Below are 14214 nucleotides of genomic sequence, written 5' to 3' on the forward strand. Positions count from 1 at the left end.
CTCTCTCCATATAAAAATGCATGTTAGATTTCATTTCCTCCAGGTACTTTATGGTATCTAAATCACAGATCTTTAAAAGGAGTCTAAAATTAGTAACTACCACCAGATGGAACATTCTAGATAATTTCCTTAACTTTGGGTTAATTTAGTTTCCTCATTTATCAAATCAGGATAATAAAGCTTACTTCATGCTTATTTCTGGTCTTACATGTAGTAGCTGTAACTCACAGGAAAACATTTTATTACTATTTACTTGTATATAGGATAAGAAATTAAAAATAATTAATGTTAATAAATCTAAACATGAAGTTAAAACTTTTAAACTAAAAAATCCTACACCTAACCATTAATTGAACGTTTACCATAAAATATGTGCTTTATATGATAAATTGCTAATCCTTATACACAGCCTTTCAGGATGAATATTATTGTTCCTTACTATTATTTTATGGAGCCCAGAAATGGAATTTGAACCCAAGTCTGTCTGACTCCTGCCTCTTTATTTTTCTAATACTTCTCGGGACTCAGCTAGATCTACTGCAGTTAGATTTCCCAAGAGGCATCCACATAGTTTTCAGAACTGGGTTTGGGATTTTAAAAAGACTAATTTATTTTTTCTAATCCAATTATTGTCCATTAAATTATTTAATTATATTAAGCCTTGCCCAAATTATCTTTCTTTACTGATCCTAAAAAAAAAAATAATAATGATGATGGAAATAAATGAGTGACATATTTGTTAGCCACAACTGAGTCCATAGCCTAATAAATAGGCTAACATATAGCCTAATAAATGGGAAAAAAGACAGAATACATCTTTTAGAAATTGCAACGTGTTTTTCTTTCATCTCCTTCCTGTTGGGCATAACAATGTGTGTTCGGTGTTCTGATGATTGTAGAAGTGAATTATAGAATCAAATACTCATTCTAGCAAAAGACTCAGTCTTCACTTTAGAGAGAACAGCATTCTTTTCCCACCTGTTGTGGCATTTTCCTAGCAGGAGGAACCATGAAGAAAGTAGCAAGACTGAAAGATAGTCCTTAGATGCAAGGCACCATTAAAGGGCATATTCAAAAGTGGCAAATTAAATTAAATGGTAGGTGTTAAGGAGTTTACTGACAATAAGCACTGGGTATTGTATGTACCTGATGAATCACTGAATTCTACTCCTGAAATCAATATTGTACTGTATGTTAACTAACTAGAATTTAAATAAAAATGTGAAAGAGAATTAATTAATTAAATGGCCAGATCAGTTTTGTTTAACCTGGTTTGAAATACTATTGAGTATGACTTTTGGTAGGATGTCTTCATCAGAACAAAAGATATTTGTTTCTGTGATGGATAATGAAAGCAGAAGAACTATACAAATGACTAGAAGGAAATGTAGCAAAGGTAGGTAGGTGAGAAAAACAGACCAATGCCACTTTTGAAGAGTCAGCTTTTAAAGCCTGTATTCAGGTTCCATTTATTAGTAGTATTCTTTACCAAGACTGAAGCAATCTGAATCACTCTGGATTCTAACAGGCTTGTTGTGGCTCCTACCACTGCATTTTTTTAAGTTACAGAGCTTAAAGAATTAGAATTCTGGAGCAAAAACTTTATATTGACCTTAAAAGGAAATTTACTTTTTAGGTTTAAAAATAAGGCTTATGAGTTTTGTAGCAATTAATAGTAGTGTGCCTTTTTTTTAACTTTTCTCTTTTTTTAATATTTATTTTTAAAGAGAGAGATTGAGAGAATGAGGGGGGTGGGTAGGGGCAGAGAGAGCGAAACACAGACTCTGAAGCAAGCTCCAGGCTCTGAGCTGTCGGCACCGAGCCTGCTGCGGAGCTCAGATCCATAAGTCAGACACTCAATTGACTGAGCCACCCAAGCACCCCTTAACTTTTCTTATATATTCTCATGAAAGTGGTAGCTTTCCACCCTCTCTGGAAGGAGTTTGATTTTCTTTAGAAAAGAAATCATGTTACCCTAAAATACTTTCATTGTTTTGTAATGTACATATGGGGTCTCCCATGGTAGTATTGTCTTTAAAAATGAGCTCAACTACTCTCCTGCCACCTCTCTCCCCCTACGACAGTAGCTGTTTTAAGCCATGTTTGTTGAATTCCGCATGAATTGGTATTTTACTTTAGCTGTAAAACTGATTTTCTTTGAATTCTAACATGCTAGTAAAAATCTTTTAATTAGTTTTCCTTTGCTATGTCAATAGCTATAATTTTCATGTGGTTCCCTCTAGTGGTTAATTTAACATGAAAATTCTGTTTTCTTCTCAAACAAAATAGGTTTGCTTGTTTTCCCTAACAAATGTTATACAATGAGGCTCTTTTCCAAACATATGGACATATTATTCCCTCTACCCTCCAGTTTGTTCCGACCCTTTATTGCATTAGTAGGAATTGTCAATAGGAAGCACCTCATTTTAGGTTTACAACTATAGAGGCAACAGAAACAGATAATATGCTATTTTTAATATATATTACATATGGGGAAAATAATTGAAATTTTAAGATTCAATATGATTTAACTAGTGTTCATTGACTAATTACTATAGTCAAGACATTATGCTGGATACTGTAGAACCCTAACCCTAATGCATTTACTTGATCTTTCTGCTAAAAATATGTCTGAAACACTCGGTTGGGCAACATTTTTTCATAGTGGAGTGAATGCATTTGCAGAGATTTCCCTGGTGAAATAAAGTAATCCTTGATTCTGAAATACAAGTCAGAAATAAAAGAAATGTTTTTCCCCTGCTTATATTATTATTCAACAATAAGGTTTAAGTAGGGCCCCAAGGAAAACTAAATCTCAGTAAAAAGAGAGACCGTTAATTTACACAAAAGATAAGAAAAGTGCATTCCCCCAATGATGTGATTAAAGTTATAGGCCAAATTGATTATTGTTGTTAGTTTCTTTGTTTTGCTTTAATTATATATTTTTCTCTTTAACATGTAACAATTGCAGAATTCAGTCTCAAATATGTTACATTTTACTCAACAAAAATTATAAATTTAGGTTAATGGAAGGAATATAACTTTATAATAATTTATATTTGGATGCTGTGAAAGCGTCTCAATATCCTGATATAATAACCATATACTACATGAGCAATAAGTGAGAAAGTTCTCACTCAGCTTCTGACTCTATGAAAACAAATATTTAAGAGATAGCATCACTGCCATCCTCTCCCATTCTTTTTCAAGTTACTCAGACAGTATAGACTTTGCCTTTCCCAAGACTGTGGACTCTTGGGAAACTTTTGCCAGCCCATTTTGGTTATGACTAATCATTATCCTCTGATAAGGGGAGAAAAGAATATTGTTTCTAATTCAGAAACTATAACTGACTATGGGAGACCCCAATCATTTAGAACTGTATTGGAATTAAGTGACTACTTTCCTGGAGCCAGTTAGTTTCTCTGAATTCTCTTGAATCTTTATGTCTCAGTGAAAATCCCTCAGAGATAGCTGAAGCTCCCAAGACTTACCCTGGTAGATAAAGTTCTAGAAAAATAGACATCTTGGAAGTAGTGAAGGAGGAGGGATATTCTCAGCCTACAGTGTTTTCCCAACCTGGCTGATAGCATAATAAAGAGGGATTAGGATGGTCAGTGTTCTTTAGGAGATCCTCATATAGTTGGTCTAAAACACCAATGTAGTAAGTGCTGCTGAAATACAAATGTGCATGATTAGATGGGGAGAAGAAACAAAAAACAAAAATGTAATAAGGGAAATGCCATATATAAGAAATGGACATTCTTGTCCCTTCCCCCAAAATTCCATAAACAGTGGGAAAAACATCTTTTAAATTTTTACGTGAATGCCACCTATTGTGTGGCATTGATGAGATTGAGAGGAGGGATAATTTTCCTTTAAAGCACTGTCCCCAAAGGGGGTGCCTGGGTGGCTCAGTCGGTTAAGCATCTGACTTCAGCTCAGCTCATGATCTCACAGCTTGTGGTTTCAAGCCTCACGTTGGGCTCTGTGCTGACAGCTCAGATCCTGGAGCCTGCTTCAGATTCTGTGTCTCCCTCTTTCTGCCCCTTTCCCACTCATGCTCTGTCTCTCAAAAATAAATAAACATTAAAATTTTTTAAAAATATTATCCCCAAAGTAAAATTATAGCGTAAGGAGGAAAGTATTATATATTATTCATGCCAAAATTGGTATTTCTGAGTAACTGAATATCTACTAATGAAAAGAACTGTCTCTTCTTTAAGGCATCATCATGTACAGTCATCCTTATCCAGGAGTGCAAGACCAAGAACAAGCCACGTAAGTGGAAATATCTGGCAAGACTACATTACTCCTTGGCACAGTGAAGCCTCTGTATAAAGTACTGTAATTGGAAATCACAGTTGTATCTGAATGAATGTCAATCTAGAAGAGCTGTTAATATAAGTCACTGACTGGGATGAAAGGAAGTTTCTGAAAGTCTGTGCAGTGGGGTTGCCAAGTGAGCTTGCTGGCTGTAGCGTCAGAATCTGCTGCTTTTATAAGTCAAGTGCATAAGTGCTTCATCATTTCAATTTCCCTGCATAGCATTTAAGTACTATTTCTGTGCTCAAGAACTATATATTCTTGCATACACCCAGTAACCCTTAGAGACCGAGGTATATATTTTTTTTGATCAAATATCCCTAGTCAATTCAGATGCACTAGAGCTATATTTATCCAGGGTCATAGCCAAGTCATGTAGAAGATATTATCTGGCTGCCTTGCAGGAAGACTTATTTGTGTCACAGCCAAGTCTTATACTGTTTTGTTGATGGTTTTAGTCATGAATCTTTCTGAGGGGAAAAGAGTTCTAAAAACTTATGTATGTTTTCCTCTCCCTATTGCTCACTACAGAATGAGCAGCTTAATCGATATTTTAGTGGCACTCTCCATCCTGATGGGCTACTCTGTCACCACCGCCAGCTTTGTCACCTATGTTGTAAGGGAGCATCAGACCAAAGCCAAGCAGCTGCAGCACATTTCAGGCATTGGTGTGACATGCTACTGGGCAACAAACTTCATTTATGACATGGTGAGTAACTTGCAAGAAAGACAGAATTGGTTGGGGTAGAAGATACCGGTTTTATATTCAGCATTTATTCATGCCTACCTTGTTCAAATTATTACCACAAATCAGTAAATTAAGAAAAAAATAATTTGATAGTGTCTAGGTGGCTCAGTCGGTTGAGTATCTGACTCCGGTGCAGGTCATGATCTCACGATTCGTAAGTTCAAGCCCCGCGTCGGGCTCTGTGAGGACAGCTCTGAGCCTGGAGCCTGCTTCAGAACGTGTGTCTCCCTGTCTCTCTGCCCCTCCCCTGCCCATGCTCTGTCTCTCTCTCTGTCTCTGAAAAATAAATAAACATTAAAAAAAAAGAAATAAAAAATAATTTGCCTCAGACTTATAGTCAGATAGAGGAATAGTTAGAGGTCATCTCTGTGGTCTGAAGACCCAACTATATCAGATTCCCCAGGACATTTATTAAAATGCAGATTCCTGGCTCCACTCCAGACCTACTGGTTCTCCATCTTGGGGATGGAGCCAAGAGGATACACATTTTTAACAAAATCCTACGAGTTATTTTATGCATAATAAGGTTTGAGAGCCTCTATTGTAGGAAAAGAGAAATTAGCAAAATAGCCTTGCCCAATGGTACCAAATAATCGAGCTTATAAAAATTTAGTCAACTAATAGTAAAAACCTTGAAGTAGCAGTCCCTGATGAATGACACATTAGATACGACTAGTAGGGGCAATAAAGGATGAATTTAATTGACAGCTCTCTCATTTGCATAAAATAGTCCCCAAATTCAGATGGTTTTTCTTGACTCCAAGTGCACCGGTATTGGCCAAAAGCCCAGGATGTGGTATGCAGTTGCCTGGTAATTATGGCAGAATTGTCTGAGTTGCTGTATAGATCGTTGGCTTGAAGAGCTGGAGAGTAATTAACTACACATCCACTTTGTTAATGTATGCAGTGAGGTCTGAAATGCCTTTGTTGAAGAAGTCAAATCTAAAAGAATGGTAATGACTCCTCTGGACTTAATAGGAGTTTTATGTTAAGAAAGCTTAAAGTACATACTTCTGCAAAGGGCTACTTACAACTCAGATATGTTGTCATATATCTGGTTCTCATTCCAATTTAGGAGATTCCCCTCCTCTCCAAATTAAATTACCATCTCTTTCAAAGTGTGCATCTTGCTGCAACCTGCACAGCATTTTATTTTTCTGTTTGCCAGTAAAACACTGAGTTCTTTGCTCATGTACTGTGATTCCAAGAATGTGTGGAACCTGCCACCCCACTGTTTTACACTGAGTGGCTCACACTGATAACCAGGACTTAGAAATCAGCCACCTGAGAGAGTTCCAGCATTCAAAATGAAATCAATACTTTGAAGACTGCGTCTAATACCAAGATACCTGACTATCTTATCTTCCTTACTGAACCTCTATCACCGAATGATCCCGTCTCTGAGCCTGGAGGCAGGAACACCAGGGACTCCGTGTACATTTATAAAGATAGGAACTGGCTTGACCTCATATTACAGGAGACAAATCTAGAGTGAAATCAGTATAAAATAAGCTGAACTTGCAAGCAACGGGAACATAAATAAAAATTCATTCCTTCACATATTTCAAGGTCAACTTGTTATAGTTTTAACTATATGGGCTATTGATGTTTTGGGAAAAATAGTTGCCGTATTTTTTAAAATTCTTTTAAATGTTCATTTAAAACATTTTGAGAGAGAGAGAAACAGAGTGTGAGCAGGAGAGGGGCAGAGAGAGACAGAGACAGAGAATCTAAAGTGGGCTCTAGGCTCTGAGCTATCAGTACAGAGCCCAACGTGAGGCTCAAGCCCATGAACCATAAGATCATGACCTGAGCCAAAGTCCAATGCTTAACTGACTGAGCCACCCCGGAGCCCCAAATATTTACCATATATTAAGCATTGTTTTACATATTCCCACAGGTCTTCTACTTGGTGCCTGTAGCATTTTCAATTGGTGTAATTGCAATTTTCAAGTTACCTGCCTTCTACAGTGAAAACAACCTAGGCGCCGTATCTCTCCTACTTCTGCTGTTTGGGTAAGCTGAAAGAAGAATTAACAGAATTAAATGTTCTGAGGCACAAACAGAACCTAAACCTCATTAGCTAATTTACAATTGTCTTGGGGTCTCCGTAGCCATAAGTGATGACTAACAATACATTATAGTTGCAAGTCCACAGTTTGTACAGTACAATACTTCTGAAAATGAGTGTTGTCATTATTAATAGTAATATCTGACATTAACGACTACTTACTAGGTACCAAGTGTCATGATTGACAATCTACACATGTAACATAAAACTGGATGTTTCAGAGTGATCAGAAAAATTTGCATACATGTGTGGATTTGTGTATTGACAAATCATGAGTAATATATCACATTGTAAGGTATGTATCCTCATGTATATCTTATTTATATTTTTATAAATGTTTAACACACACACAATATCATTTACAGGTATTAGGGCCATACAGGTAGCACATATAATCAGTGCTTAGAACAGCAGTTATTTCTGCCCTGAATGCATGAGTAGTAGCCATTGACATAGCAGTGCAGCAGATGAAGGATTACATTGCCTCTAGTTCTTTGTCATTACCCCAAAGGTTGCTCAAGTATTTGCTCAAAGCAGGACATCCAGCTTCTGAGCTTTCTCCATCTGCTTAGCTAGCTTACAATAATGTCATTACTTTTCTTTAACTTTAAGTTATAAGATTTATATTGATTAAACTCCTATTTCTGAGAAAAAAAAATCTCCTAGATAGGATGACAGCATCTCTAGAAGGAATCCATTTGTAGTTATGATGATATAGAACTACCCAAGTTTCCTTAGAAGAGAAGCTTCTTACTGTTACTTTAAAAAATCCAAAGAATTTGTAAAAAAAAAAAAATGTTTTTATAAAAAAGCTATAAGGCTTAGCAACATAACATCCCTAATGTTTATTTTCATTTTGGAGCCCTATCAAAGGTTTTGTCTGTTTGTTTGTTAAAGGATCATGATTAAGGCATAATTGTAATCCTTAGTGTTATTAACATACAGGTATGCCACATTTTCTTGGATGTACTTGCTGGCCGGGCTCTTCCATGAAACAGGAATGGCTTTCATTACTTATGTCTGCATCAACCTTTTCTTTGGCATCAATTCCATTGTTTCCCTGTCAGTGGTATACTTTCTTTCCAAGGAAAAGCCTAATGATCCGGTAAGGTCCATTATTAGTCTAGTAAACTTCAATAAATGTATGAAATGTTTCAACATGTTCAAGGTGAAAAGATTTTCTATATTTTGTATTCTCTAAATAGAAAAGAGGAATTTAAGTTAATTCTATTAAGTTTGGTAGAGGAGAAACTACAGCCTTTTAAGATTCTTTTAGGTTCCAAGTAGGTTAATGCATATGATTATATTTACCCAATGTCAAAACTATTGACATTCGAAAGGGCATGAGTGGAGGTGAAATCAAATATATTGTACAACACTATAAAAATCATGTAACCTATTGGTCCAATGAACTTCTTACTCATTAACAAATTGTTATGGTATGGTAGTAACAAGGACAATGGCTTAGTTGTATGACTATGGGTTGAGATTTTTTTTTTGTGACCATTCATAGAGAACAAACCTGATTCATTCCCTTTCAATCACATGATTGAGTCTACTTCACTGTAAGCATCACTTCCCATTCAGAGCTGACAATTATAATTAGTGAGAAGAGAAGCACGAACAGTGCTGGGCGATTCAATGGGAAAGAATAGAGAGGAAATGAAGTGAACTGAGGACAGACAAGCACACTCCAGGAGGAAGAAGACAATTCATGAGTTGCAAGTGGCTGGCCCAAGTGTGAATAACATGAAAATGAGCCATTGCTCCTCATGGAGACAGGTTGTCTGTCTTTCCATCTCACTTCACCATTTAGCTCCTCTTCAAGTAGGAATTACCTAAGGTTCTAAAACTTAACTGTACCAAATATCTCTTTTACTTAGGCACAACAAAGACCCTGCACCAGACCCCAGCACCTTGGCTATTTCTACATTCCTAGGATCTAAGGCAGGGCTGGAAGCGATTCTGCCTCCAGGGTGTGGCCTGATGCCTTAGATCATCTCAAGAAAACGATAATACTTTTCTGCTTGTATTTTAGTAATAAATCTCCACTGTTTTGTTTATAGTAAATATTAACATGTAAATTCAACAGATGTGTGAAATAATTACCAATCTAGATAAACGTCTCAAGTTTTAATATTTGTCCATATCACATTTGTCCACATCAGTTTTAAATTTTTGTCAATTTGTCAGAAGTCTAACGCTGAGCTTCATTTTTTTCCTCTCTTATTTCAGACTTTAGAACTTATTTCTGAAACCCTCAAGCGTATTTTCCTGATTTTTCCACAATTCTGTTTTGGATATGGTTTGATTGAACTTTCTCAACAACAGTCAGTACTAGACTTTTTGAAAGCATATGGAGTGGAATACCCAAGTGAAACCTTTGAGATGGATAAACTAGGTGCCATGTTTGTGGCTTTGGTTTCTCAGGGAACCATGTTCTTTTTGTTGCGGCTCTTAATCAATGAATGGCTAATAAAGAAACTCAGGTAAATAAAATGAAAACATCGTGTTTGACATGCATGATAGAACTCAATTCAAAATATTTAGGAAGTGGTCAATAGTGTAAACCTTTCCATTAGTAAAATGGAAATGTGCTCAAAAAAAACTAAAAAATTGTAACATAATTCACCACTCATTCCATTCAGTAAAGTTATCAAAGGTCACTGTGTGTCTGCAAGTATTATTGTAGAGTGAGAGAATAAAATTAAAGAAGCACAATTGTTAGCCTTAAAGAGATTAAGATTCAGTGGTGGAGAGAAAATAAATACATTAACAAAAGATGGAGTGTTTGAATTGAGTTGAGTTGACCCAGCTATTCCATTTCTGGGATTTTTTTCCCTACAGACATGCTCACACATATGCAGAATTATGTGTGTATAAAGTTATCCATCATTGCAACCATCCTTAATAGCAAAAGAATGAAAGCAGCCTAAATGTCCTCCATGTAAGGACTGGTTATATAAATTATATACATTTACATTTTTTCATAGGTAAAACACTGTGCAGTCATTAGAAAGATTGATATAGTTCTGTATGCAATATTTGGGATTGCTACTAATATTTATTAAGTGAAAAATGCAAAGTTCAAAACTTCATGTGAAGTATATCAGCATTTGAGTTAGAAAAGAACTAAAATTTATACATACATATGCATAGACTATCTCTAATTATGGGTACCCTGCTGAAGAGAACTCTATACAGTTGAAGGAAACTTACTTCTCACTATATATTTTTCAGTACCATTTTAACACATGATGTCCATGTATCACCTATTGAAAAATAAAACTTAGGTTAATAATAATAAAAATAATAACAAGAGCAAAGACCGAGAAAAAAATCTTGGGGTGTATTTGAGAAATGAGTAGTTCAGTTTGATTAGAACACAGAATAAAGACAATGAAATAATAGGACATCAAGCATGTGGCTAGAGGACTATGGAGTCTATTGGATATCTGGTTAGAGAGATTATTTGGACTTTTTTCAACAAACAAATAATAGTCCAATAAATGTTTTGACCAGAAAGCAACGTGATCAAATGGTGCTTTAGGAGGTGTGATTCTGTGGAGGTCATGCAGATTAGAATATAAGAGCCAGAGATACTGGAACAGCTTTAGGCTCTTGAAGAATTTAAGCGGGGAAACAGTGAAAGCCTCTGATGGTAATAGAAATAGACAGAACATGATTGATGACTGGGTGTTACAAGGCATTTCCAGTTAGGAGACTGACTACATGTATAGATTTTGGAATGGGGAAGATTCAACGAAAACATCACAGGTGGAGTCTCTGGGGGTATCATTAAAAGAAACAGGGACATTAGGAGGAAGACCTGAATTGATTTGTTGGGTTCTTAAATTTTGTTTGTGTTGGTTTGCTTTAAGCATACGTTAGGAAGGTACTGAGGTGGGTTAGAGAATGTTTTCAGGGCTGATAACCTTAATATATTGCCTACGTACTAGGTAAGACATTCGCAGTAAACAAAACATAGAGGGACATTCATGTCATTGATGATAAAAGAAGAAACAAAAATGATTTTTTTTTAAAAAGATGATCATTGATCATGGGCTTATAAGTATTGGGTCTTCATAATGACTCTGATCTCACTTTTAGGAAGTAACTTTCAAACCCAAACTGGCGTCCTTGTTACTAAAATTAGGATTCTGAGTTATAACAGTAGATCTGTAAGCATTTTAGGCATGGAAAGCACAAGTTATTTTTCAAATATCAAACTGAATATGGTGAAGAGCATCTATACTAATTTTTAACTTATTTAAGTAGCATAATACATAGCAAATTTGAAACAAGCTTAGTGTGTGATTGCATGCTTTCAGTGAGGTGAGAACGCATTAAAACATGTTGAAATTGCCATTTCAAAATAATTGATGCAGAATCACTGGGTCTGTTTTTTAGACTCTTCTTCCGAAAATTTACTTCTTCTCCTGTAATGGAGACAATAGATGAAGATGAAGATGTACGAGCTGAGAGATTAAGAGTGGAGAATGGTGCAAGTGAATTTGACCTGGTCCAGCTCCATCGTCTTACAAAGACCTACCAACTTATCCACAAAAAGATTATAGCTGTAAACAACATCAGCATTGGCATACCTGCTGGGGAGGTGAGGAAACTGCTCTGTTCCTAACTGTCCTTTATATTGGCATGTTAAGTCACAAAGATCTTTATCTTTTCCTATTTTTTCTAGAAATACGGAAGTCAACCTCCGAATATATTTTTTTAAATGTTTTATTTATTTCTAGGAGAGAGAGAGAGAGAGACAGCGTGAGCAGGGGAGGGTCAGAGAGAGAGGGAGTCACAGACTGAAACAGGCTCTAGGCTCTGAGCTGGCAGTCAGCACAGAGCCCGACGCCGGGGCTCGAACCCACGAACCGTGAGATCATGAGCTAAGCGAAAGTCGGACACTTAACCGACTAAGCCACCCAGGTGCCCCAACCTCCGAATATTTTGATGGATTTTGTATATACAATATACACATGTCCATATGTTACTTATTCTCTAAGTCTTCCCTCTGGTCAGGGAAGATTCACCACACACCTAGTCCTAAACCCTGCCCACACTACCTACTGTCCTCCCTGGGCTGGACTTTCAGTCAAGAAGCCTGTGCAGGGTGCTGTCTTCTGTTGGAGGCTGGCTCTGGCTGGGTCCCTGGGTCCCTGAAGGATGAACGGTGTCGGTGAGGGAGGGATGAGAGAGCCCCGGAGATTCTTTCTGATCACCAGGAAGGCATCTCCGCTCTGACTGGGGCTCAACTTTATTTTATAATTAAGTGTTTGGGGGACGACACAGAAGTGGCATTTGCCTTAGACAATGATTTCTGATGACAAACTTCTTTGGTATGTAAGAATTTCCCAGAAGATAGATTTGTAGAAGACTCATGCATAACCTTTATCAACAGTGATTGAGTTAAGTGATTTAGATGCTTATCCTATGGGGAAGGAAGGTATCTTTAGCATAGAAGACAATGTTTTTAGCGTAAAAAGGGTGAAGTTACTTCTTTGTGAGCAGGGGTCAATAGCTTGTTTAAGGAGTATTAAGAAAAACAGGTCTTTCAGGAAACCCAATGTTTGCTCCCATAATCACAAAAGAAGTTCCTCAATAGGTCCCTTCACAGGGAGCAATCAGCATACTCAAGGCCAGAATAAGTCACTCACAAATGCCTTGGGGGGCTAGTGCTCCAAGCAGAAACAATTGGGTGGGGGTGGATATCTGTCCTTAACTCTAAATTAGGCTCTTTGTCTCAGAGCCAGACTCAATTGTAACTCGTGTTCTTAGCCCCCTTTATTATGTAAGTCTTGGATCTGCAAGGCCCATAGGAAGAGCCTTTTGACAATCATCCACAGTGCTTTCATCTGAAATCTCTTTTGAAAAGGCAGGAATATGCTTTTCCTTATGAGCAATCTGTGTGGGGAATATTGGTCTGATTTGGAATATTGTGAGGTCTGGTCAATACCTGCAGGCTCATTTCCAACATGAGCCAGTAGTAGCAGAAGGAGATACCAGTTTTCGTTTCTCATGGCAGGAGCTGTGCAAACACTGTCATTTCCTCGCTGTGACTTACATCCAGTGAGGCCAGTGCGGCTCCCAGCAGTCTTCAAAGTCAGCATGAAGAGATCCATTGTCAGAAGTGAGGTCCTAGGGACACCTGGGTGTTTCAATTGGTTAAGCGTCTGACTTGGGCAGTTAAACATCTGACTTGGCTCAGGTCATGATCTCACGGTTTGTGGGTTCAAGTCCTGCATTAGACTGTGCTGTCAGTGTAGAGCCTGGAGCCTGCTTCAGATCCTCTGTCTCCTTCTCTCTCTGCCGCTCCTCTGCTCATGCTCTCTCTCTCTCAAAAAATAAAAATATATTAAAAAGTTGCTTTTAATAAGAAAAAGAAGCAAGTTCCTAGAACTGCATTCATATTTATTCTTGCCATTTTTTAGAAGAAATATTAAGCCAGCTTTGAAAAGAAAAAGAAAATGAGGGCATTTCCCTTAGTTTTTTGAGGAGAGCTGCAAACCACATGCATCCAGTCTATTCAACAGCATGAAGAAATTATTGCTTCAGTGGCTTATTCACTAGGGTGATTTTGTATGAATAATGTGAAATCTATAAATATAATTACTTTTTCAAGTTAGCATATCTTACTTATGGAATGTTTTGTCATGTCACACAGATAATATAATATGTAAAACAGGTCTTATGTATATATTACAAATATTCCGATGGTTAAAGGAAAAAAAAAGGTATGTAAGTAACCATTTGTTTTAAAAGAGAAAATTTTATCAAATGCCAGAACACTACAATATCCATGAATAATTCCAGGGACTTATTTTTCTTTGTAATTCATTTCACCCAGGGAAAAAGAAGAAACAGATATAATAGTAGCATGTCTTTTGTTTGGATTAAGATTTACATCTTTTTTTTCTCTCTCTCCCCCAAACCAGTGCTTTGGCCTTCTTGGGGTGAATGGAGCAGGAAAGACAACTATCTTCAAGATGCTGACAGGAGACGTAATTCCTTCAAGTGGAAACATTCTGATCAGAAATAAAACTGGGTATGGAAAACCATG

General features: G+C 36.9%; 1 protein-coding gene across 1 annotated transcript in view; it reads left to right on the forward strand.

Annotated features, from left to right (window-relative positions):
* ABCA12 (ATP binding cassette subfamily A member 12) overlaps positions 1 to 14214 on the forward strand; it is a 169270-nt gene that overhangs the window by 143827 nt on the left and 11229 nt on the right. Inside the window, exons 40-46 of the mRNA XM_039233104.1 lie at positions 4227 to 4281; positions 4858 to 5035; positions 6975 to 7090; positions 8091 to 8250; positions 9381 to 9634; positions 11556 to 11760; positions 14090 to 14199. Of these exons, the coding sequence (XP_039089035.1) occupies positions 4227 to 4281; positions 4858 to 5035; positions 6975 to 7090; positions 8091 to 8250; positions 9381 to 9634; positions 11556 to 11760; positions 14090 to 14199 (1078 nt within the window). The remainder of the gene's footprint in view (positions 1 to 4226; positions 4282 to 4857; positions 5036 to 6974; positions 7091 to 8090; positions 8251 to 9380; positions 9635 to 11555; positions 11761 to 14089; positions 14200 to 14214) is intronic.

Source organism: Hyaena hyaena, unplaced genomic scaffold (genome assembly GCF_003009895.1).
Source record: "Hyaena hyaena isolate Hyena2069 unplaced genomic scaffold, ASM300989v1 scaffold_71, whole genome shotgun sequence".
Classification (NCBI taxonomy): Eukaryota; Metazoa; Chordata; class Mammalia; order Carnivora; family Hyaenidae; genus Hyaena; species Hyaena hyaena.